This window comes from Mandrillus leucophaeus, unplaced genomic scaffold (assembly GCF_000951045.1).
Source record: "Mandrillus leucophaeus isolate KB7577 unplaced genomic scaffold, Mleu.le_1.0 Scaffold103, whole genome shotgun sequence".
Lineage (NCBI taxonomy): Eukaryota > Metazoa > Chordata > Mammalia > Primates > Cercopithecidae > Mandrillus > Mandrillus leucophaeus.
Genome location: NW_012098432.1, coordinates 4,318,617 through 4,345,656, shown reverse-complemented (window position 1 = coordinate 4,345,656; position 27,040 = coordinate 4,318,617). Strand labels below are relative to the sequence as shown.

General features: G+C 35.5%; 1 protein-coding gene across 1 annotated transcript in view; it reads left to right on the top strand.

Annotated features, from left to right (window-relative positions):
* Nucleotides 1-27,040, top strand: part of ERICH3 (glutamate-rich 3) — a 115,184-nt gene that overhangs the window by 31,381 nt on the left and 56,763 nt on the right. Inside the window, exons 4-8 of the mRNA XM_011977740.1 lie at nt 635-706; nt 2,282-2,410; nt 7,297-7,455; nt 12,092-12,307; nt 23,219-23,399. Coding sequence (XP_011833130.1) covers nt 635-706; nt 2,282-2,410; nt 7,297-7,455; nt 12,092-12,307; nt 23,219-23,399 — 757 coding nt within the window. The remainder of the gene's footprint in view (nt 1-634; nt 707-2,281; nt 2,411-7,296; nt 7,456-12,091; nt 12,308-23,218; nt 23,400-27,040) is intronic.

Genomic DNA, 27,040 nt, shown 5'->3' with positions numbered 1-27,040 from the left:
CTTGGCAATTAGAGTTGTTCAAGAAGAAATAATGTATGTGAAGCACCTTCCTAGCACAGGAACAGACACACAATAAGAGCTTGATAAATTAAATTGTATTTCTGTGAAATTCTGTATCCTGCTTTTATCCTGCATTAGGTGCATTGTCCATCTTTTTAAACAGAATCTGTATGAACCTTATTTAATGATCTGTATGAACCATTATTTAAATGATCAATTATATTTTATTCCATCATATGGATGTGCCAGAAATATAACCATTCTTTTTATAGTTTATATTGTTTCTGCATTTTCTTTTACCTTAAAGAAAAAGGAAAAAAAATTTTTTCAGATAGCATATTTGTGCATAAGACATTTTAAAAAATTACTTAGATTTCCCACAGGTTCAGAAGTGAAATTTAAGGGTTAAAGGTTATGAACACTTTTAACTGCCTAATATATGTTGAAAATTGAATTTCCAAATAGTTGTACCAATTTATATTCCCACTTGTGCACTGATGCAGATGATTCTTCTCCATTTCAATGACAAGAGGGGTAATTGAGAATATAGTTAGCTGTTGGAATTATTTTTCTCTAAACTGGTCGTTGCTATAACCGATATGATTCTCTCCTTTATTCTTTCCTGTACGCTTAGCGTTACCATCAGCTTGAAATAAAAAAGAAATTGGAGACCTTAGCTAGGAAGGAGCGAATCCAGATGTTTAAGGTAAGGAGTTATATAACTGTCTTTTACTTCATAGTATTATTTTATGATTTTAAAAAACAAAAAAATACAGTGAAACTATGATTCCAGTTCCCTGGGACACTTTACTTTTGGGTAAAACATAGTTGAAGTCAATGATGGTTCAACCAATCCTAAACCTTAGCCATCACTATTACAGAAGATTGTGACAAAAATAGGAGCTGTTTGTACAAAATAAATTGTAATGAGGCACAAACCTTTCAAAGACAAACTTGAAAATATTCCTGAAATTTTGCTTTTATATATTCTTGTGATAGAGGGCAAGGGATTTTTGCTTGTGTCTTAAGAAGGTAAAAATGGATGGTAATGTTTCCAACCTGATGGTAAAAAGGGCTTTTTAAGAATGATACTATGACACATTTTCATTTGAATGTGACCCTTGGAAATATATGGTGGAAAGGATCCTCATTAGCAAAAGAAAGCATGATAAAATGTAGATTTTGTAAAAGGCATTTTAAAATTCCTTGTTTTCTATTTTTAAATATATCTTCTTTGCAGTGAACTCAGGAAATATAAACTTGAATCAAGAGATGAAATATTCAGTTAAATTCAAGATTTCCATTTAGGTTGGCAGTTTTACTCAATTTCTGAAGTCATTCGTAATCACATGTTGTTCTTAATTTTCTGTGTACTGTGGTATTACAAATATGCAGCCTCAGATACGTTTCACGAACTGATGAATATTTGTAAAGCTTCTGTAGAATAACTTGTCATAAAAGACAGTAATTTTTCACCCTTGCCTGATGGACTCAGGTCTATTTTATTAGGGTGAGAAGATAATTTTGTTACAAAAATGTTTTCAAATGACAGAGGATGGGTCAGTTTTTCACGATCAAAGAGTTGGTGTGTAGAGATTTGTGGTTAATCCAGCTTTGCCAATATTGCCCTACATCAAGGACTAAGTCATAGATTCTATAATTTATCTGCTGAAATGTTGATGGAGAAAATGTGGTTACTGGAAAAAAGAGTCACTCACACTGCATGAAGCAGGAAAAGTTGCTATGTGTTATTCACCCTTGTCCAGGTAGCCAGACCCACTAAAGGAAGTACATGGGCATATTGTAGCATTGTCAGAGATTTGCTACCCTTGTGCCTCTTCATATAATTTTTATTTGAACAATTTTCACTTTATTACTGAATTTGGCACAAGATATATTTTAGCTCTCATTTTTTAAAACATGGGACAATTTTTGCCTAATGGAATTATTCATTTTCTAAGATAGAAAAGTACTATTTTCTGGTAGTCTACTGATCACAGTAGTAAAGTTCATTATGCCTTTTCTAGTGATCTGCTTAAAATTAACAAATATTACTGCTAAAATGGAGGATACACTGCTTTTGCAGTTATTTCTTTGAGCACAACTAAAGTCGACTCAATTTCTTGCCTTTTACCACCACACCTAACTCCTTAACAAAAGTAACTCTTGGAAGAAACGAGAAAGAATTTCTTTAGTCATATAGTATTTTGTACATGTCATGCATAATCTAACCTAGATTACTAACTGTGTATCTATTTGCTAAATTGCTTTCTTACTCTAGGGAGAGCACACAAGAAGGTCTGTTGAAAATAACATGCCAATCCTATCTCCCCACCCACCAGCCGGCCCAAAGACTAATCGTGGCCATAGTGTTCTGATTGATGAACGACATTCCAGTCCATTAGCACTGGTGAGTAATATTAAACACTTTGTCATGCAGTATCCCAGCTAATTAATCTATTATTTCTTATTCTCAGAAAGGATACTCTCTGGGAGCATGTCTGCATAATCCCTGCCAGTCCTACTGAATGAAAATATAGTCTTGTATCTATTCAACTGTGTCTCTTCTGAATGTCTCACTTCCAGTAAATATCACTACTGCCAAATCAGTTTTGCTCATGAATGCTAGATTAGTTTTCTGGAAGTCCTGATTACTTATGTTACTTATATAGCCAAATACTTTCCCTGGCCTGAGAAAAGCTCAGACTCTCAGGTGACATTTAAGACCTTAAACCATATGACCTCAAATTAGCTATTCCAAATTTTTTTCTGCATGATTACTCTTCAGCATCCTTCAATGCAGCAAAATGGGACCACTATACATATTCTATATTTTCTCACCTCTGGATTTTGTTCTTGCTGTTCCCTCTACTTCCACCTTATCTGTATATATTCAATGGTTCCATATAGCATATTGGGCTAAATACTAACATTTGAGCTTCTTTTATTAAAAGTCTGCACACATACTCTAAGATAAAAATAATTAAATGTACAGAAATTCTATCCAAAGAAACTAAACAGTGATATTTTATTCCAGTTTGATTCTTTTCTAATCTAAAGGTGGTGTTTGCCTGAGGGAAGGTAAAGTACCTTGAAATAATATAGATACAGGAAAAGATTTGTAAAACATTTGCTGGGGGTTGGTGGTTTAAGTTGTAAATGAATTGCTTGATTATATCTTTATTCTTGCTTCGTGTAGCCTAATATATTTCCTTGTTAGCATGTACTTTTTCTGAATTGCAAAATATTTATGGAGAAATTGCAATGCTTTCACAGATTGTTGAAGTAGGTTCATCACATATAGTGTTAAGCTTTGACATTTTTCAAAGGGTAAATATGTTTTGACATTTCTTGATGAACAGCTCAAATGATGAAAAGCAACCGTCTTTCCTTTGTTGTCACCCTATTTCCAGGTTTGATTTGAATATATATGTATACAAATTCTTTTATTGGATGGCAAATTCACTAGACTCTCAAAAGCTTAACCTGAGTGAAACAAAAGAAACAATCACGTGCTGTTTCCTGTCTTCCCACCTGTTTCAGACAGGAAAAATCCTTGAAAGGCTTTCTTTTCAATTTTCCAGCTGAACACCCTCAATAAATAGTTTATGATACATCCAGCAGATCTTAATGTGGTAGGAGTGAAAAAGTAATTTTAAAATTACAGGAAACACTGACACCAGCTTCAAAAACCTTTCTCTCTGGTAAGCCAGGATTCTTCACCTGGCCCGCCCTGATGGTGCTTTTGCACCGTGATACCTATTGTGATCTTGGAATTAAATAGTTCCCATTTTACAGAAATCCAAATCTCCCTCCCTTTTTTTTCCAATCTGGATACATATTCTTTAAATTTGACTTATGATCTCCAAGTGTCCCTGAGATAAAGATAATAATCCTTTTGAGATGTTGCCATTGATTTTTTTTTTCTTTTTTTTAACTTTTTTAAGTGAATAAGGAAATCATCCAACACCAATGTTTGTGCCCTTGGTAACTTAAACTTTCAAAATGGTATACAGATTTTTAGCTGTACCACTCCCATTAAAACTATGGAAAGTCATTTCAGCTAATTCTGCATATGCTTGGAACATTCACCCCTACTGATCCACTAAGAATTAGAAATGCTCAGCTAAGCTGAGTAATCACCAGGTAGTTAATTTCAATTCCTATTCTGGTATGGTTTTCAGAATGTTAAGCTACAATGCCATATTTATTCCAAGAAAATATATTACACACAATTTAAAATATAACGAATTTAAGGTGGCTTCTGATGTGAACCACAACAATTTGTAGCTCACAGCTGTTAGTTAATGGTGCAGATTTGTTTTTAGAGATAAATGTAATCAGTTAAACATTTGACTACCACATTCATCTAACTGAATGATATCTATATGCAAATGTAGGGAAGTAAAATTTAGAGCACAGCAGCCAATAGATCATGTTCTAGTTTGCAGTAAACTGTTCTCTTAAATTTCTACAATAGATTTTTCAAGTTTTTGTGTTCAGTTGGATTATTTGACAGGAGAGATCCTTGAGGCATGTTTGTTTTACAAAGTTCAAAAGAATTCTTTTAGGTGATCTGATTCCTTTGTTCAGAAACCTCTATTCTAATTTCTCTTTTTGGGTTTTAAGACCTTTTACCTTTTGGACCATATAGGCTTATTTTTTTGTTTCTTTAAACCAAATGCTGCTTTAGTCAATTCACTTGGCTTCTCATATTGGTTGTGATATAGGTTTGTGTATGGAAACCATAAATATAATAACATTGGCATAAACGAAAGGGTCTCCTCCCCATCTCAGCATATACATGAGTCTCAGCTGGCGTGCTATCTTAACTCTATGAAGTCATCAAAAGTCCAGACTCCTTTTGTGTTGCAGATCTGCCAGACTTAGGGTATCGCTTTTATACATAAAAGCCAAGATGGCATATCACCATTTGGATATTTCAGCCAGAGGGAAGGGTAAAGTGAGAGCACATATCTTCTCTCTAACCACATGACCTGAAAGTCTCATGTGTCACTTCTGCTCACATCTTGTTAGCTAAAACTGAGGCATACATCTACACAGAATAGCAAGGGATGCTGGGAAATATCATCTTTATTCATAGTAACCATGTTCCCAGTGAAAAAAAGAAAACAGATATTGGGGAATATTATCTTTGCTACTCTTTTCAGGTCTTGCTCACAACCAGCTCTCTTCCTGGTTGGATGTTCAAATTTATCCTTCTTCTCTGCTTATCCACTTTCTTTTCTTGTTTACCATTTGGATAAAATCCAACTGCTTTTGTGGAACTTTAAGTTGTATTAGCCTCCTTGGCTTACCCTAAACGTTCTAAGAACTTTTACTTCTAAGTTATGGTCTCAGGTATTTTATTGTCTGTTTGGCAGTATTTGTGTGGTTCATTTGACACTAGTTGTTTTGTGTTGCCATTAGATGTTAAAAAATACTTTTTATGTTCTCACGGTTTCTATGGTGGAAATCCAATAAATGCTGACTTAACAAAATCAGGGATTTAGCAACATATGGCATGCTTCTTAAGCCTAATTTCTAAGGCTGGTTTTTGGTAGTAGGAGCTGCCTTATCATCATTTTTTAAAGTATTTACACACACTTTTCCAGAGCTGAATATTTGTTGTTCACCATTCTTTAAAGTCAATGCATTAAACGCTTTTCATTAGTCACTTATATACCATCCTTCTCATCCTCCTACCTAAATATGTATGTACTGTTCTTGATAGGCTTTCTACTATTTTATTGCATTAGAACAACTGGGTCAAAAGTCATGTATTCTACTTTTGACACATTGCTAATTTTTTTTTTTTTTTTTCTAAGACAGCATCCCACTCTGTGGCCCAGGCTGAAGTGTAGTGGCACAGTCCCAGCTCACTGCTGCCTCGACCTGCCTGGGCTCAGGTGACTTCCCACCTCAGACTCCGAGTAGCTGGTGCACAGCACCACACCCAGCTAATTTTTGGATTTTTTGTAGAGACAAGGTTTCACCGTGTTGCCCAGGCCAATCTCCAACTCCTGGGCTCAAGTGTTGTACCCACCTTGTCCTCCCAAAGTGTTGGGATTATGGGTGTGAGCCGCTGCACCCAGCCACATTGCTAGTCTTTATACTAAACTAACAATATTCTTTCAATGCCCCCAGAGGCACTTCTAATGCATTATACTAGCACTTCTGGCATTTGCTGCAGTACATTCTTGATTAGAAAATGCATCAATCAGTGGCTCAGCAGGAGACAGATGGCTCAAACAAACAGTGTAATTAGAAAGTGTTTAATAAACTATTTGCAAAGAAGTAGGCAGGGCTAAGGAAATCCAACTAGGGATGCTAAGCATGCTAGGGTCAGCATGTCAGAAGCTACAGCACCCAGGCCTAATGGGGGAACAGAGGAATTGGATACCAGAACCAGCTGCTAGTACCTGTAACTGAGAGAGGGCTTCCCAGAAGGAGCTGTGGACTTTGGTAGAGGGACCTACCTGGCCCATTATGACCCTGCAGGGTGAGTCAAGGAGAAGAAAGACCCTAATCTCATCTCCTGCCAGTGCCTCTCACTGGTGGACTCCAGCTGCAATCCTGAGGTTAGTGAGTGTAGTCCCGAAAGGAGTGACCCCCAAAGTCTAGGTCAGGCCAGAGAAGGTGAACGGTAGATCTAGAGAGACAAATGGAAAATATCTAGCATAGAAAACATATCCAATTCTATATACATTTTCCAAAGTTGCCAGTTACATTTTTTAAATTTTTGTTTTCCTAGTATTTCAAGGATGCCGTTGAATAAATTGTAATGCATTTCCTTTCCTCTTTTGTTTGAATTATACTGTCGCTTTTACTGCAGCACCAGTCTTAAGGCTGAAAAGATTCAGAGTAGAGTTTATATAGAAGACATTTAGACAGAAATGAGTCCATTCCAATAATATCCTTTTAGACCCCTAAAATAGGAACATTATTCAATGTAACATTCAATTGAGCAAAGCCACTGTATGAAGAGCATAAATTAGTTATTGTCAGCAAGTTTGCAGTATGAATAAAAATACAGGAATGTAACAGAGGACATCTCCTTTGTCTAGAGTACTCTATAATTGTGGCATATAGTTATGTAGAGGACTTCAACACCATATGTTTTAACAAATACTTTGGGTCATAAGGGTATGTATAATGGAAGGACATAATTAAAGTTTAATCTGTTCAGTAAAAAGGCACCATTAATTACACTAGGCAATTTATTGGGTTATTAATTGGTTCTGGAAACATGTCAAGATACTAACTTAAATGGAATTTTTTCCCTTAATTGTCTAGACAGCCCCTCGACCATATACTGCTCCAGGAAATATGCAGCCTCCAATTCGATTACAGCCTCTTCCCAGTCACCCTGCAGTAGAAACTGTTCCAAAGGTAACTTCGAGGTCCAGATCAAAAACCTCATTGCTGGAAAATGAAGCTCTGTTTCCCATTGGGGTAAATGTTATTTTTGTGAACAAATATATTTTAATTTTTGAGTAGATTATTATAGATTAGAAGGTATTATATTAGATTAGAATCTACACAGTGAAAATTATATTGTATATGTATAAAACACTTACTACATACTTGTGATTAATTATGTCTTACTCAAATGGGAAGGCCTATAATTTGTGTCATTGAGCAAAAAAGTAAAGAACAGATTGGTAATAATGTATGGTGATTTCTCATTAGTTTACAAGGCTGATTGAAAAACAAAGGGGAAAACTTTTCCGAACCAGATATGACTTCTATCAGAAAAGGCCCAGTGTTGACTTCCTCCAAATTTTAAATGCATGAAACCTAGAAAATGAAACTTTCCAAGAATAGGTTTACATTTGCATGCTGACTTACTTTCCCATCAGTGTATGAAATTGCTTCAAGTTTGACTTTTAGAAGGTTGAATATAGAAAGAAAAGAATGTCCATCTTTTAAAAATGCTGAGTTAATCACACATAGGAGCTTGATTCTACTACCCTCTCAAGGTTATATCTCAGGTAATTTTCCCTTATTTAATAGAGCACAGGAAGGAGGTATGGTAACCATGGAATATGAGTTACTTAATAGGGAAGAAGAATTAGTATATTCACTAATTTGGAAGGTATTGTTAATTTTTCTAACATGAAGAAAATTTTGCCAGCTTAAGAAAAAACCTGCGACATGAGTACAATTGTCATTATGTTCAAAGGAATGATTATGTTTCATTTCTTAAGAAACATAAGATACATGAAATTAAGATATTTTTATTTTTAATTGACAGATAACCTTGACACTAAGAAATTAATTCAGACAAATGATTGTGTTTCACAGTAAAAGTATAAATACAACACTAAACATAATAATATATTAATCCACTTAATGTGCTTTTCAGTTTCTGAAGCACTTTTCATAAATCTTATTTCAGTTAATTTAATAATAGTTTTCTAGAAACCAAGAGAAATTAATCCAAAAGTGGTGGTGCTTTATCTAGGGAAGACTACTTACAGTTGGGCAGGAACTTGTTGAGTCATATGTCAATTAGTTTGACACTTTCTAGGCTCTGGTCTCCACTTTGAAGGCCCAGAGAGTTCCTGTGTTAGCCAGCGTCTGGGAATAGTCACATCTTGTGAGACTGTCCAGGCTAACTAAACGAACTCAAAACAAGCTCATTTTTCTCTAGATAATAAACAAAAATAGGAAACTCAATGGTATTCAGGACCTATTTATTCACCAAGAGATGTCATAGTCAAAGCTTATAGAAGTGCATTATCCCCTAGTAGGCAGACATATATGAGAAGCCAAATCACAATGAGAAAGTTGCCTAGTGAGCATGGAATCAGAATGAGGGGATACAGTGTAATAGAATGTTAATCATATAAGGCCTAGATGGCCTGATACACCCGTCTCATCTTGGGAATGGGCTAGCCAAAGGTACCAGAAGACTCAAAAGTCTTTGGCTGAAACCCTCTTTATCTTCCAGCGGTAACTTTGACATTAGGACTAGAAATATTCAAAGTCCAATGGGTAGGATTTCCTCTCCCCTAGATAGTACTCGGATGGGTACTTTCCATGCTTGCCAAGGTGATTATATTCGTTTTTAAGTTCCATAATTATTAATTCTACTTTGATCAATACTTTGTCCCATTAGATACGTGAACACCATCAATCAGGTATTATTTAAGCTCTGCTGGCTGGGGAGCAATTTTTTTTTCCTTTAATGTGACTCTTCAAATCTGTTCTGAGCCACTGGATAGATTTACTAATTGAATCTTTACAGGACCTTTTCCTGTGTCAAGTTTTTGGGGTATGTTATTGAGAGCAGGCAGCTAATGGTAGCTCTCATGTGCTGACAAGATTGAGATAAATTCCACAATAATGTCAACTAGCTAAACTCACTTTTCATTTAGTAAATATTTATTGAGCATTTACGATGGCCTAGGTACTGCTTTAGGCATCAAGATAGCCAAAAGTAACTTATTGGAGCTTACAGTGTAATGTTCACAGACAAAGTATACTGTGATTATGTCTTATCTGTAATTTTTTTCAATGGCACTGATGATGACAATGATTTAATATAAAATCGGACAAGAAGCTCCTAAAGAAGAATAATACTCTGTACAGCGCTGAGCATGTAGTGAGCATTCAGAAAACTCTTATTGCTTTTTAAAAGAGTAAAATATATACATGTTGAAAGTACTTAAAGGTACAACAGATAGAAGTAGGTTGAACTTTGCTAAGTAGCCGCAGTGAGAGTCTTTAATTTAGGCAGAAGTGATTTGGTCAAAAACAGACTGGATGAGATGCAAATGAGTAAAAATAATGACTTGATTGAAAATGAATGTCCTTAGAATGAGAGTTTCTCATATATCATTGGTAGAAGTAGAAGTTAGTACAAGTATTTGTGAAGGCAATATGCAAATATCTATCACCATTTTAAATGAACATGCTCAAGCATTTTAACAAGTAGGAATTTATCCTAGGAATACACACATATGTGTAAAGAAACAGATTCAAGAATATTTTGTACTGTTGTATTTGCAATAGCGAACAACTGGAAGATACCTAAGTAATAGCGTATTGTTTTACCTTGTTGTGTTATATTAAAGTACATTTAAAAAGTATAAAGCAGGGGCCGGGAGCGGTGGCTCACGCCTGTAATCCCAACACTTTGAGAGGCCGAGGCTGGCGGATCACAAGGTCAGAAGATTGAGACCATCCTGGCTAACATGGTGAAACCTCGTCTGTACTAAAAATACAAAAAATTAGCCAGGTGGGGTGGCAGGCACCTATAGTCCCAGTTGCTCGGGAGGCTGAGGCAGGAGCGCCACTGTACTCCAGCCTGGGTGACAGAGCGAGACTCCGTCTCAAAAAAAAAAAAAAAAAAAAAAAAAAAAATGTATAAAGCAGAATTATTACACTGGCATGAAAAGATGTCCACAATGCTGTTGAACTAAAACAAGCAAGGTAAAGAACAACATGTTAGTGTTTTTGAAAAACTGATAAACCTTTTCCAAACAAGGCATGCAATTGATACCTACACAGAAATCATTTTATTTTAAATCCTTAAATTCAAAAAGTTCTAGATTCATTGATTTTCTTGTCCTTATTATTTTTTTACTTATTTTTATTTTTTATTACAATATAAATGTGCTCCCTTACAGAAAAAATGGAAAATATAAGAAAAGCAAAGTTAGAACGTGACACAATGCAATATCAACCATTCTAACAATTGTGAACTCCTTGGTGAATATCTACTTAAATCTCTTTCTGTTCATATGCTTTTTTCAATCAAAATATGGGCTATCCATGCCCTTCGCTTATAAGTTCCTTTTGCTCATTTAGCAATGAGAGATATTTAGAGAATGACTTCTCTTTCTACAAAGTAATTTTTCACCAATAAGCATATTAAAATACAAACTAAGTTGGTCAAAAATTAATTAGAAATTTCAAAATAAACATAAGTACAATATAAATTGATATTTTAGAAATATAAGTAAATTTTTGCAAAATATATAAATCACTTAAATATTCCTTAAAATTTGGAAAACTACCTCAGGTACACAAAAATTACCAATTTGTGAAAATTCAGTGACTCACTTATACCTGACAAATGTAATTATTGACTATACATTTGGTGTTTTTTAATGATTAAAATAATACATGCTGATTAAACTCTAAAACAGTATGAAGGTATATCCCTAAAGGCAGCCCCACATTCAAATTTTTTCAGTCATTGCTGTTTTTAATCAGAATTCACACATAAATTCTTTAAAAGAAATTTATGGTCATACCATATGAACCTTTTCATTTCAGGATAAATAGATTCATGTTATTTTTGTTTAAGCCTAGTGAGATCTATCATATGAACAAAGCAAGATTTAGTTAAACACCCTCCTATTGATGGACTTATATGATGTTACATTTTGTGTGACTAACTTCCTTATATATATGTGTGTGTGTGTGTGCATGTGTGTATATGTATCCTTACACACATTTATATTAGTAAACTTGTATGGTTATCGGTGTAGGATTTATTCCTACCACTAGAATTTCTAGGTCAAAAGGTATGTACCTTAAAATTTTGATAAATATTTTAATGCTCCCTCTGTAAATGTGGTAATAATTTACTCTAAATAGTACATGAGTTATTTATGCTAAAGAGTACCTGCCAGTTTGTTTAGAGCTTTGCAAACCCTGCATATTCTAATACCTAGATGCTTGAAATCAGAATATGAGAAAAGTACTAATTTCCTATTGCGAAGTGGGCTAAAGCTCTGCTTTAAAGCACAACACTTCAAACTTCTTGATTTTAAATTGTTTAATTGTGTTGGGTTTAATGGATTGTTGAAGAAAAACCCCGAAAGTACTATAAAAAGTCATCACTTTATATTATTTAAAAAATATAACACACAAGGTTAGAATTTTATGAATATTTAATTTGCTGCAGATGCTACAAAGTGTCATTTTTCAGCAGACTGGAGTGTTTTGAGTTTGTCTATTGATATCAGTTGTGTTTGCATGCAATGTCAATCATTTAGGCTTGTCTTTAAATTTGGGTTACATTGAGTCACTGATTCTGTTTCATTGCTTCTTATGTGATGAAATATGATTACAGGGCAAGAAGGCAGTGATGAAGTTCAGGAACTCCATAGGCAATTCACAGAGAATGAATTCATATCAACTTCCAAACATTAACAGTTACATGATGCCTATTCCTCCTCCACCACCCCCAAATGGGAAAATCACAAGAGAAAATAGATCTGAAACATGGAGAAGGAGAAGATTTCGTCCAACCACTGCTCCAAATGGCTTAGAACCTCTTTTGACCAGGGTAATTATGGAACACATTTTTCTTTTATTAATTCATCACAGATTACATTGCACTATTAGATTTCTAGGTTTATAGTAAAAGAATTTGGAGGAAATTGCATGCAAAATATTCTATGTAAAGAAATACAATTTTATAAGTAAGCTTGAATGAATCTGAAACCAAAGACTTGAGTAGTTCAGTTGCATAATGAGTTTAGCAAAATTAATAATAAAAGATTTAACAACTCTTGTGGTCAAATTTAATTTGAACAATACGTATTTCCTAATAATTTATTTCCTTAAATGCACCGATTCAATCACATGTTGTTAGAAGTATCTTAACATCTAATTTTTAGAAGTATCTTAACATCTAATTTGTAAAAATTGAGAAACCTTGATATACCTAAAAAACATAATATAGTTTATTTTTAACAATTTATGGCAAATTACTATATCATACCTAGAAAAAATTATTTCGGTGTTCTTTGAAGAGATTACAGTTTGTTGTACTCATTTCCTCAAAATACTAGTAGAAGAAACAGTTTTAAGCCTGTTGGACTTTATAAACATACAAGCTAGTAAGAAAGCAAAATAGCTCTTCATTTTTATTACGTTAAATATACAACCAATAGCAATTAAATGAAAGTTTTGTGATTGGCAAATGAGCTGGGTTAACATTTCACTGGCTGACCATCAGGAAGTGAAGTGTCAGCATGCACATGGATTCTTAAAAATCAACCTCACTTTCAGGACCCTTCTTCACCCCATGTCCACATCTCACTCCCAGCAGCTGTCCTTACCTCTAACCTTCTCAAAAGAAGGGGACCATCTTCTTCCTACTTTCTTAATTTCCTTCTTTCAACTCTACTTTTACCAATTCTCTCCCTTTGCTGCTGTCTTTGACAGATTGTTTTCTCTCTCACCCCCAAGGCCCACCCTTGCCCTGTGTCTTTGATCAGATACTCTTTCACTGTTGGTGGTACTTCGTATTATCTGTCATTCTCTCTAATTTGGATTTGCCACCTTCCTCTAATATTCATCTCTGTCTCTCAACATATCCAGGCCTTAGATAAAGGAGCCAATTCTTTCCTCACGTAATGTAACCTTAGACTTCTGTTTTATCCTGTTCTTCATTAGTAAGTTCTCTATAGAGCCGTTTACTGGAGCTTAGTCTAACAACCTGAGGCAACTCAACTTACAACAATATTCTTGCTCACAATCTTATCTACTGTTGGTCTTATCTACTTGCTCACAATCTTATCTACTGTTGGTCAGCTGTAATTCTAGGACCCAGACTGAAGGAACAGCTCAGAATGAAAGAGTCTGGAGTATGTTGGCCTCATGGGCAACAGAACCACAGAATGCTTTTAAGGTTCCACTCAGGAGTGGCGCATGTCACTTACACTGGAATGCCATTGGCAAGCCCTTGACCAAGACTGACCTCAATGGAGTAGGAAGTATCAGTCTCTAACAGAAAAGGGCGGTAAATATTTACAACAATAATAGAATCTACCACATCCACTCACTTAATTTTTCACTCTGCATGCTGGCATTGGTTTCCACCTGGCCAATGAACATGCTCTCCAAAGGTGTGGCTCACACTTAGCAAAAACAGTGACTTACTCCTCATTCTCAAACACTTGGGTGGCAGGATTTGATTTTCTGATGTTAAAATGTAACACTGGGGTACATTCTACCTGTTCATGCTTTTTAAAAAAACAAGTTTAAATGTCTCACAAGCCACAAGAATATATAAAGTCTTATCTATATATACAAGTTCAACAACAATAACCAAGCAAGCACCATGCTCTCACTACATCTTCACAATGAACTCTACTATCATATTATGCAGGAGCCCCCTTTTTCCTGCCCCATCATTCTTTTTTCCAGAGCAACCGCCACACTGACTTCTCTGTGAACTATGTCCCTGCTTTTCTTTAGAGTTCTATCGCTTATATGCACAAAACTTCAGAAATAAGCTCAAACCTAGCATTGTAATGAAAGGACACGATTTCTAGAAGAAAATAAGCTGAATAGAATCTTTAGGTCACAGTCTGGGTTTGGTTTTTAAACAATTTTAAAAGCCCCTTCTGGGGAAGTCAGAGTGGTCAGGTCACGAATGTGTCAAGGTTTCTGGTGAGGTCCTAGTGTGAGTCAGACACTGGATGTCCAGCAGGAAAATGACCAGGGGAATGGGCTTCTGTAGCTGGGCATGGAGGAGGGAGCAGCAGCTTCTTCATCCCAGGGTCATGACAAGTGAAGCACAAATAAGCAGCTGAGCCAGGTTCCACTGGGATTCTGCATTCAGGTTCGAAGCACAGCATGGTGTCAGCAGGCATGCTGGCTTTGACAGACCTTATCATGTCTGTCTCCTGAGTCACAGGGCTTCAGTCTGACTTACTCTTTTTTTTTTCCCCCAAGAAAGAAAACCATTTTTCTCTCTTTTTGGAATCTCTATTTTGGGAATGTTAGAACTACTAGACTGATGCTCTAAGATTCTTAGCTTTTCTCTCCTACTTTCTACCTCTTTGTCTTTTTGTTCTACTTGCTGAGAGGTTTTTTCAATTTTATCTTCCACACATTCTACTGAGTTTTTTCTCCTGCCATGTTTCAGTTCTAAGAACTCCTTTTGTGTTCACTGAATGCTACTTTTAAAATGCATCTTATTCTTGATCTGTATGATTTTAACTCCTTGGTATTTGTGGAGACTTGCTTTGTGAGCTAATATATGTTCAGTTTTGGGAAAGAATCATATTCTTTAAATGTTGGAATTAGGGTTCTATAAATGTCCAATAGATAAATGTTATGTATGTTACTCATATTTTTACATTTGTAGACTTTTTATGTGTTTAATCTCTTAGTTCTTGAGTTATAATGAAAATCCATTCCCTATAATTATGGATTTGTCAATTTGTCTTTGTAATTATGCCAAGTTCTGTTTTGTATATGTTTAGAAAATCTTCTTATATGCTCTCAGACTTAAGATTATTTTAATCTTACCGGTGAGGAGATCCTTTTTGTCATATTACTTTTTGTCTTAAAATCTATTTTGTCTAATAATACTTCTTATTTTCTTTAGATTAGTGTGAGTGTGTCTGTGTATGTGTGAGTGTGTGTGTGTGTACTGTATATGGAGAGTTGACATTTGAATAACATGGGGGTTAGGGATGTCATTACTCTGCACAGTTGAAAATTTGTGTATAAATGTTGACTCCCCCAAAACTTAACTACTTATAACCTACTGTTGACTGGAAGCCTTACCAATAACATAAATATTCAATTAACACATATTTTGTATGCTATTTGTATTATATATGGTATTCTTACAAAGTTAAGTTAGAGAAAAGAAAATGTTATTATGAAAACTATAAATAAGAGAGATTACCTTTATAGTACTGTACTGTATTTATCAATACCATAAGTTATGTCTTCTTTTATAAAATGAATCATCACCTATGAGCAATCTCAGCTAGAGAATTCAATTCAATCTTTTCTTGTAATGTCATGACTTTGCTTCTTGGAATGCTTCTAGCTTCACCAGTAAAACTTTGTTGAGTCCCATGATGTTATTCAGTGTTTACAGTATTATGCTAAACACAATAAAAAATATGTAAGAGCTTTGAGAGACTACTTTTTACTCTGATGGATGATTTACTAAAGAGCTGAATTGCTCATGTGGACATGACTAGTGTCACATGGCATTTTAAGTGGATACTTGCAACACTTGAGCTCACTACAATAGCAACAGAAGGTGCCTATGAAATTATTACAGCAGTACAGTATGTACTGCAGTTAATTTTATGCAGTTAAGCTTTAATACTGCGTCTTTATATTTGTTTACATTTATCTTAATTGTAAATGGCACCATGCATGGTCTGTTAAGTGTATGTGTAAGTTTTGATAAATCTTAACTTTTTAAAATAGATTTGTGTGTATTTTATGGTAGTAAATGATAAAACAGACTAGCATCTACATATATTTTATGCATTTGTAACACACCTTTGTCTTATTTTTCAAAATATTTCTTGTTATACAGTTTGTCTTCAAGTCTTTCAAATTGTCGTAAATCTCCAAATAATTTTCCAATATGTTTATTGAAAAAAATCTGCATATATGTGGACCCACATGGTTCAAATTCGTGTTATTCAAGGGTCAACTGTGTATATGCACATATGTATGTGTGTGTATATGCATATGTGTGTATATATTCCTTTCACTCTTAGTCTTTTGGTGTCTTTAGTTTTAAACTTTAGGCTTTAAATACGTTTATGTAGCATAGGGTTGGATTGTGTTTGATTCAATCTGAGAATCTCTGTTCTATTAATACATGAGTTTAGTCCAAGTATATTTATTTTCTTTAGTGATATATTTAGCCTTATTTCTACCATCTTAGTTTTTTTTTTTTAATTTACCATGACATTTCTTTGTAGAATTTTATGCCATTAATTGCCTCTTCCTAAAACCTCTCCTCTCTTGCCTTCCACGGCATTTTGTTTTCATGCTTCCTCACTGTCTCCTTTTACGTCTTGTCCTACTCCTTTGTGATTCCTTTTCATCTTCACCCATAAATCTACCCATCCCTATAGGCTTCAGCCTTTACACTTGTTTTTCTATTCAAGATGTAGTCATCTTCACAGATGATTTCATGCTAGATATCTGTTGGAGTTGACTCTAGCCCTGATTCTTAGGCATAGAGTAAAATTGACTCACTGGGGAGAGTCACACACTTTTACATTAATACTTGAGTTTAGTTTATTTAGATATAGAAAAGATTCATTTAAGGGGGAGATGGCTGTTGTGACTAATTTACACATAAATTCATCTTTCATTTTATGGCTACCATCCACCAAAGAATCTTTTAAAGGCTCTTAGAAAAAGGAAAGAAAGAGTAAAAAGCGATGAATTGTGGCTTGCTGGTAGCCACCACCTGCTTCTCTATGAATGTGTTGAACAACATGGTTTCTGGCTTCTGTAATTCATGTCTCTGGGGATGATCAGTAGAGCCAAATGACAAGGTGTGTTAAGACTCACAGTGCAGCAAGTTGTCTCTGGACTCTGTTGCTTTGTCCTGTTTTGTTCTAGCACCTTCAGAGCTTTGTACTACATTTACAGAATCCATGAGACTAGTTACATTTTGCACTAAGGTTTATGTCACTACCTCCAGACTTTTGTGTTCCCATTCAGATCGAGGTAGTCTAACCTTACCAGTCACCTACTCCACACAGAAGCCTGCTAAAATGTGGATAGTTTCATATATAGCTTTTATAAAAGTGAAAGTACAGGCTTCCAAATAAGAGCCTACTTAATGGTTATGTTTATCTATTTTAAAAACCAATAACAAAGTTTGCTTTTTTTTTTGTACATTTTTTGAAAGAGAGGGCAAAAAGTTTATGATACTAGTTTGGGACTTTTCCATGAAAGCCCCCTATCTACCTCCTAGGTACCAAATGAGCACTGTGCAATTACAGATGCCCAATTGATAGGTCCTACTGCTCCTCAAATTCAACAAGGTTACAACTTAAGTCAGTTTCTCCATTCAGTTGCCTTATTTCTCTTAAAGCACAAACTTTTGTCCTGTAATTTGGCCTCAAAATCTGTAATTTCTTCTTCCTTGTGCATTGCACATCCAGCTAGTTGCTAAGTTCTCTAGATCAGAGATGTCCAATAGAAATAGAAGGCAAGCCACGTATGCAATTCTAAAATTTTCTAATAGTCAATTTAAAAAGATAAAGAGAAACAAGAAATAAATTTTAAGATTTTAATTATTTTATTTAATCAAGTATATCTAAAATATCATTTCCACGTGTAATCAATATGAAAAATTTTAATTAAGTATGGTATGTTTTCTTATACTATGTGTTTGATATTCAATGAATATTTTATACTTACAGCAAATGAGCTACCTTTCAAATGCCCAGGATCCAAATGGGGGAAATGACTGCTGTCCTGGATGGCACAACTCTAGATGCCACCTGAACAGTGGCTCATGTCTCTGACAATCCTTTTTCATACTTACTGCTACATCTCTAGTTCAGGGGCTTGCTAACTAATCTCTTAATGGAACTATGGAACTATTGCAGTCATCTATATACTTGTCCTGCCTCTAAATGAGAACATAGCTCAGTCCAGTTTTTATTGATATACTAGGCAAGTGATATACTAGGTCCTGAGGTTACCAAGATGAGTAAGACTAAACTCTTTCTCTCATAAAGATTGCAGTCTAGCAAGAGAGACAGATATATAAACCATGATATATTGTGTTGAGTACTATAATTATGATATAAATAAAACACAGTAGAAACACAGAGGAAAGAAATATTAGTTCTGACTGAGGAGATTAGAGAATGCCTCATAGAGAAGGTGGCATTTGAAATGGGCTTTGAATGATCAGTAGGAAGTTAGCAGATAGAACCAGGGAACTGAGATTGAAAGGCAGGAAGGGAAAAAAAGAATGAGCAAAATTCATCTCATTTTTATTAGATTCTACATAATGGTGCTAAATTAAACTTTATGGAAAAACTCTCAACATGCTCCTCTGCTGCTTGAAACCTTCACTAGTTGACCCTTTCTTAATGAAAGTAGGTATATCGTTCTGTATGGCTATTTTAAAATGTGGGTTTTTAAAAATTATTCAGGTTTGGTGAGACTTACAGATTAAGAGACAATTGCCATCAAAAAAATAGATTGTTACTCACAGTTCCCAAGAGGAGGGGACACACCACGTGCATTGGTCAGGGATCCATCCAGAATAATGTTTGCCAATCTGGGCATTGGAATCCAGCTAAATTAATAGGTAAAATTAACCATCACAAGGCTAGGTGCAGTGGCTCACATCTGTAACCCTAGTGACTTGAAAGGCTGAGGCAAGAGGATTGCTTGAGGTCAGAAGTTTGATACCAGACTGGCCAACATAACAAGACCCCATCTCTAATACCTGTAATCTTAGCTACTCAGGAGGCTGAGGCAGGAGGTTGGCTTGGGCCCAGGAGTTTAATACTGTAGTGATTGCACCCCTATGATTGCACCACTGCACTCCAGCCCAGGCAACATAGCGAGACCCCATCTTCAATAATATTAATAATAACCCTTACACTACACCATGCAGAGCCACACAAGGAAGCACCAGAGTAGATTAGGAAACAGAGGGAGTGGGGAAGGAAATGTGAGCAGGAACCCTTATTATGATATCTGTGGGAAGGAATAGGTGAGGTAGATCCTGAAAAATCTAGAGCTCTGATGCCTCTGTAAGGATCGAGGTGTTTCTGGGCATGTTAGGAATAAGCATGAGGTAAGGTTTACACAGTAGTAAGAAAAATGGCCCAGAAGAAAGTGAAAAGAGAAACCACACTAAAAGCAAAGTGGGAGGCAAAACCAGTGAGAAAGAGAAGAGAACGAGAAGAACATATGTAATGCAGTGCTGTGAGGTTTTCATACAACCAGCTGCTCCCTAAGTCTTTGGGATATGAACACTCTTCCTCTGGCTTGTGTCAGATTTTCTCTGTCTAGGGCCACCAGCATCAACATGGGGATTGCTACTCTTTATGTCCAGGCTGGTTTTGTATCAGTCTTTATCAAGGAATAGTCACCAAAGTTGGTGTTTCGTTTAACAAGACACTGTGAGTCAGTTTTCTTGTTCTGGTAACTATTGAGTTCCTATAAATGTACCAAGCTTCCTATTTAGGGGTGGAACCCACCTACTGTAGCTTTATCAGAATATGGAAAGGACAGAATATGGAATGCCTAATTGTTCCATGTCTGTGTCCAGTTGGATCAATGTTAATTCGGTCCTTACTAAGCGTCAGCACTGGCAAGTTACTGGGGGCATGAAATCAGTAGGACGTCATCCTTATCTACTGAGAGAGAGATAATACAAGGAAATAGTTCCAATATCATGTGACTCATACAATTATAGAGGCCTGGAGATTAAAAGTAGTTGATAGTCTTTGGGCCACTACAATCTGTTCAGTTGCCAGACATTTAAATGTAGCATGAGAAATTGCAATCACTGGGAGACAGTAGGTGTTAGAAAATATAACACATTTTATGTTGTCTGGGGAATGTTGGAACTTATCCCATGGATAATGGGAATCACTGGAGGGCTTTAAGCAGGAGAGTCACATGATCTATTTAATAACAATAGATCCTTCTGATTTCCAACAGGAGGGAGATTTTGAGGGATATCAGACTAGAAGTGGGGAGACTAATTCGTAGGGTGACCATACTTCTCAGTTTTCCTGGAAGAGTTCAAAATTCTGCCCTTTTCTCCCCATTTCCTAATTATTAATAACACTTCTTTCACTGTGTGTCTAAGTTTGGATGATAAATTTCATGGTCACCCTACTTGGTGTCCAGAATTCACCACGGCTTTGTGAAGCAGATGGAGAGGAGTTACTGCCCAACACTATGAACAAGAACAGGCCCTTTGACACCTGTATTGTTTGCGTGGGCGTGGATAAAAGAGATTTCAGTGAAAACTTAGTATATCAATTGAATGCTAAGTGTTGCAAATATATAATGGCTAGTGGGTTAACCACTCAATGGACTTGCTGTTTATTTATCAGCTCAGTTGTACTTGCCTGAGAAATCTGAAAAGAAATGAGAAGGAAAGTCATAAGCAACTGGTGAAGGAAGTCAGAAAGATGAGCTTTAGTTATGCAGGGGCATGAGGCCTTGCTCCTGTTCTTCAAACGAAACTGAATTTTCGTGAAAGGTTTTGATACTTACTTGAGGATAGCAGAAAGGGCCAAGAAACCTTTTAAAGTTTCATCTGTCTCTGGTCATTATATCTTTGCAAGATGGTAAGTATAGAGGCAATTCAGTCAATTGAAAGAAACTACTGTTTGTTTCCTAGTGCATATATTGAATCACAAGCTGTCACTTGGGCCTTCTGTTAGAACTCAGAAAAATTTACTTGGTGGCAGTAATTGGGGGATTTTTTAAAAAAGAGAATGAAATAATGAGACCCAAGAGAAAAGAGATGTTACTATCAGAAATAAGCTTTAGTGGAAAGAAATATGAATGAGAGGAAATGAAAAGGATAAGGGTCTGCCTTTTCCTGTATTTTTGTCTTTAAAAGTTTTTCCTTCCAGTTTCTCATTTCATACATAGGACACAGGTCTTTCCCTGACTCTAATCCCACTATTACCTTGTATTTATATAGTGCTTACCTCCTACAAACTCACAGGGCTACCTCTAAATCCATGCTGCTTCAGAAAGTATTACTTAACAAAAGGGGGATGCTTTTATTTAATCAGTCACTTCATTAAGGTGCTAGGCGCAGCTTGGAGCTGGATTTGCCTGAGGTCTGCTGATTGTCCAGTGGGCTGCACACAGGTTTGTCACAGCTCCACAGTTGCCCAGGCAAGAGGAAACATGGGATTATGATTGTCCAAGTAGGAGCCAGACCTGCCATCATCCCTTTGCTTCAACTGTGATTCAGGGAGATGTTTCTAATCTGCAAGAAATTATCCAGTTTGCTGATTTACTTTCATGGCTCTTGATGCCCCTGTAATATGTCTGTTGATTATCTCTTTATTTGAGAGCTCTTCCTTCCAACAGGCAAGAAAATTTGCTTGAATTTTTAAATCTTGAACTTTCTCCCTCATTTATACTTTCAGACCGTTGCTAGCAGAATTTCATTCCATCAGATTTCTTTCCTCTGGTTTTTGCTTCAGAGAAATAGAATGAAATGGAAAAAAAAATATCTGAAGTGAAAGAGGATGAGTTTAGGGATAGAAATATTTTAGTAGTTCCTTCAAAAATGTTTGTTGCAACTTTGTTATTCTTTAGAAAATTTATGCTTCTCATGCATCTATAATTTGATGGAATCAACTCAAATTACTGCCTTGGATCCACTTAAAGTTGGTCTCTGCACATTTTTTGTCCAGCTTAAAATTGATTTTTAGAAAAATGAAGTAGATGAGAAGGAAAGGCTGGCCTGTGTACAATTCTAGAGGGCTACGATTTTCTTACTAGGCCCCCTTAAAGTCTTTCAACCCTCTCAGCCTTTCTTATTTCTCTGCCTCTTCCTCCTTTCCTTTTTTCTGCTTCTCCTTCTTCCTCTTCCTCATAGAGGTTAGGCAAACAATGTGTCCATTCACTATTATGAAAATGTTTCAAACAATTAATTAGGAGTCAATGCCTAGGACATTGATTTTCTGGCATACACATTTGCTACATATTTTATAAATAATTTAAATTGGGCAATGCCACAGGATATCAAATAAGTTTATGTAGTAATTTTAGGGACTTTGTTGGGTAGATTGTTTTGATACTAGAAACAATATTGATATTGGGTTTTCAATCAACTGAATGCCCCTGTGAAACTGGATAGTCCCAAGCACAAATGATTGATGACCCCTGATCTTCAGAATGACCGTAGACGAAATCACACATGTGCCTCTCCCTCTCAGATGGACCAAGCCCAGGGAAGGATATGTTGTCAGTGCTCAGTTGTAAAGATAAAGCAGCCAATTACAAAAACTATTGCTAAATCTCTAAGTCAGTACAAATTGGAACAAAATAATGTTACTAATATTTATTTAGTTCATTTGTTTGGATTTTTGTTGGAGAACCAGCTAAAAGAACCAAAAGTTTCTTCTTGGTGTCTTTGAAATTTTTACTATATATAACAAACATAGCCCCACACACCTCCCCACATACTTGCGCTTAAAGTAAAAAATGACAAACTCTATCCAAATCCCCAGTATTTACATTAAAAATACAAAGCCAAAACATTTATGTTATAGTTATTTAGGAGGATTTATTTTGCAATGGGTTTGACTTTTTGTGCATTTGTAAATTGACACTTTATTTAGATTTGGTTGGTAGGTACTTAAAAATAGCCTTCTTTATTCTTCATATTACAATGTCAGGTAAGAACTCTGATTAGAAAGTAATTTGTTAATAAGCCTCATTTTTTTGTTTATTTCAGGATTCAAGAAGGATTCATAAAACATCCTTGCATAGTAATGCAGCTATTACAATGATCTATTTGGGGAAAAATGTGCACCTATCTTCTGATAATCCTGACTTCCGGGATGAAATTAAAGTTTATCAACAGCACTGTGGTGGGGAAAACCTTTGTGTCTACAAAGGCAAACTACTTGAAAAAGGTACACATAAAATGTGAATGTTTTTTAATTGCTTGGAGTTGGTGCTATAGATAAGCTGCTGTTGATATAATATCAAAATGACTTCAATCACTTTATGAAATTATGCATATCCAGGGACTTATAAACCAGCTGCCTAAAAGTAAATCTAGATTTACTGCTCTATGATTGAAACTGAAGCAGCAATTACTCTCGCAGATTGTGGAAGAAAGGATTTGGAGTGATTTAACCTGGTAACAGATTAATTTTGGGATGGAGATATATGATCATTAAAATGTTGCACGAATAAGCTGTCCCCCAAATTACAAGTTAACTATTTGGCTTGCCATAGTGAATTATACCATACATTATTCTAAGAGAAAAATACCAGATTGGCAATTTGTTCTTTAGAAGTATGTTGAGATAAAATCACAAATCCAATAAACTGCAGGGTGAGTCACACCTAAATAACTTGGTGGAGAATTTGGCTAAATAGCTTTTCAGTACATTTTTGCTTTCATTTGATCATAAATACACGTTTGTCAGCATAGGATAATTTTTATGTGCAACATAGGTTTTCACAAATTATACTGTAATGGTTTTTCTTCAATATTTAGTTCAAGGCAGCAGCAGTGAAAAGAAATAGTGTTTACAGGGTTATATTGTTACTTCTTTGCTTAAGAAACTGGGTCCAAAAAGTAATAGCATTTTTACCAATTAAAAGAAATATTTATATTTGGATAATCTTGGTAGGAGTTAAGGGAAAATTGGAGGCAAACATGGAATTTTTACTTTTAGTCTTTCTGATTTCCCTCATTAATTGAAGACAGTGACTATCACTTAACATAAAATTCATGTCGTTAAAGAGAGACTATAAATTCATATTGAGGAATTACATATGGAAAACTTTCCATCACAAAAATGGTAAACACTTAAATGGTAGTTTTAACTTCAAGTGAAACAATATGATGCTCAATGATGTTAGAAACAGTTTTTTTTTTCCATTTTAATTTTATATGTTTTGTAGGAATGCAATTTCCTTGTTTATTTTGCTGTAGCATTCCCGAGTTCATTCCTTTCATTTTGTAGATGAGGAAAATGAGATGATTCCAGAGGTGGAGTGGCTCCCCAAGGTAACACTCTGACCAGAGTTGAGAGAAAATCCCGAGCCCCTGGCTAGGTGCAAGGCCCTTGATCAGTTCCAGGCAGCCCCAGTGAGCTATTCTGAGTAGCATGGAGTTTCCTACATTTTCATGATATGAGTGGTATGAAATCCCTAATGATAGTAGCGTAGATACATACACTTTTTTTTTGAAAGTATAACTTTCAGCTGTTAATTTAGGAGAATGCTGAAATTAGCTGTAAAGTCGGAATTAACATGATGAAAAACTGTCCTGGACTTTATATCATACTTTATTCAACAAAATGCATATATAACATCTATTTGCTGGAAAATGTGGTAGATACAAATTAAAAAAGAATGCGGCTTAGCTAAATGATTCTCTGGTAGATGATGTACACTCTGTGATGAGAGTGAAAAACCAAAGGTTATGAGAGAAAGGGTGTTACTTGGCTCAGTGTTATTTTGCATACATATTGATGCTGGGACGTTTTGTTATGGCATTGGACAGTCTTGAATAATAGGATGGAATGGGGACTTAAATAATTGAATCTTGTCCATGCAATAATTTTGTCTCAGCTTGCCCTTGATTGCCAGGAAAGTAATTGTTCAAAATTGAAAAGTTGGGTGGCTCAGAGTTGACTTGTGGTTCAGCAATCTTAGCAATTTAGCTGGACTGAAAAGAATCTGCCCTTTCTACAAATCAAAGCTGTGCATGATTCAGTAAAATGTGAATAGAGTTTTAAAAGATTTCCGTTAACAAAAGTTGGAGAGGGAGCATTTAACATTGTGCTTGGAACAGTAAACTCATTAAAATTTGACTTTTGTTAATTCATCTTGCCTTTTTATTTGAAGTATCAATAAAATCAATTATTTAGAAATGTGGCAAGTGCATCCTTTATTCCCAAGTAATTCATGATGTCTTGAGATTTGATTTCAGACTTCAATCCACAAGCTGATTGTTTATTATATACACCTATGAAGTTACTGAGTATTTTCTGCTACTTGTAGAGTACAGTTTCTTCACAGGCATTTTTATTTGCCATGTTTATCTTTTCAGACAACACAAACCATGGCTTCTTGGGTTCATTTGAAGTGCGAAAAAAACTAACATTTTTTTTCTGTCTTTCTTAGAATCCCTTCCTTTTCTGCCCCATTTTCTTGTATTTCCATAAACAGATCCTGTTGCATCTATCTGTGCATTCCTCATTATGCTCTGGCAAATACAGCTGCTTCACTATCCCATCCACACTTTTATTTTGCCTTTGCTTGTGCTATTTCCTTTGTCTATAATACTTTCTCTTTTCTCCTTTTCAAATTCAAATCTTACCCATCTTTTAGGACTCAGATTAAGGCTATGCAGCTTTCTCACTGACTTCTCTGTTTTATCCCAATAGCTTTCAGTCAACACTCAAAACTGAAGCAGTTCATTGTGCTTTGACTTACATTAACTGTTTTTAATTTTTTCTTTTTTGAGAGAGAGTCTCTCTCTCTCTCTCACCCAGACTAGAGTGCAGTGGCACAATCATAGCTCACTATAGCCTTGAACTCCTGGGGTAAAGTGATCTTCCTATATCAGCCATGCCCAGCTAATTTTTAAAATTTTTTTATAGAGATAGGGTCTTGCTATGTTGCCCAGTCTGGTCTCAAACTCCAGGACTCCAGCAATGCCCCTGCCTTGCCCTCACAAAGCACTGGGATTACAGGCTTTGGCCACCACACTCAGCTCTGTTTCTCATTTTTCTTCTATTCATTGACCTTTTCTTTCAGTTTTAAAGAATAGCTTTATTGAGGTGTAAATTAAATACCATAAAATGTATTCATTATAAGTGTATAATTCAATTTCTTTTTGGAATTATACAGAGTTGTGCAGCCATTATCACAAACCAGGTGTGGGACATCTCCAGCACTTCAGGACGTTCCCTTGTTCTCTTTGACAGTTGGTCCCTGTCTCAGAGCCAGCCCCAGGAAGACACTGATCTGCTTTCTGACTGCACAGATTTTCTTTTCTGGACATTTCCTATAAACACAATCATACCATGGGTAGTATTTTGTCTTTTTGCTCTCACTTAGCATAATGCTTTTGAGAGTCATGCATATTTATAGTATCAGTAGTGGCTCTCTCTTTGTATTGCTAAGTATATTCCATTACATGGATATACCATATTTTAAAAAATTTATTCCCCAATTAGAGGACGTTTGTACTGATACTAGTTTGGGACTATGAACATAAACACACAAGTTTTTGTGTAGATACATGTTGGTCTTGATTAGATTCCTGGCTGTGGTTTTGATTGCTTTTATTTCTAAGTATAGGTCACATTTTCCCGTTTTCAAAAACATGTCTTTGGATTGCTTGTTAAAAACTCCATATTTAGGTGGTATATATATTTTTTAATCTTTGTATTATTTTTATTTTATTTATTTATTTTCTTAATTTTTTATTATACTTTAAGTTCTAGGGTACATGTGCACAACGTGCAGGTTTGTTACATATGTATACATGTGCCATGCTGGTGTGCTGCACCCATTAACTCGTCATTTA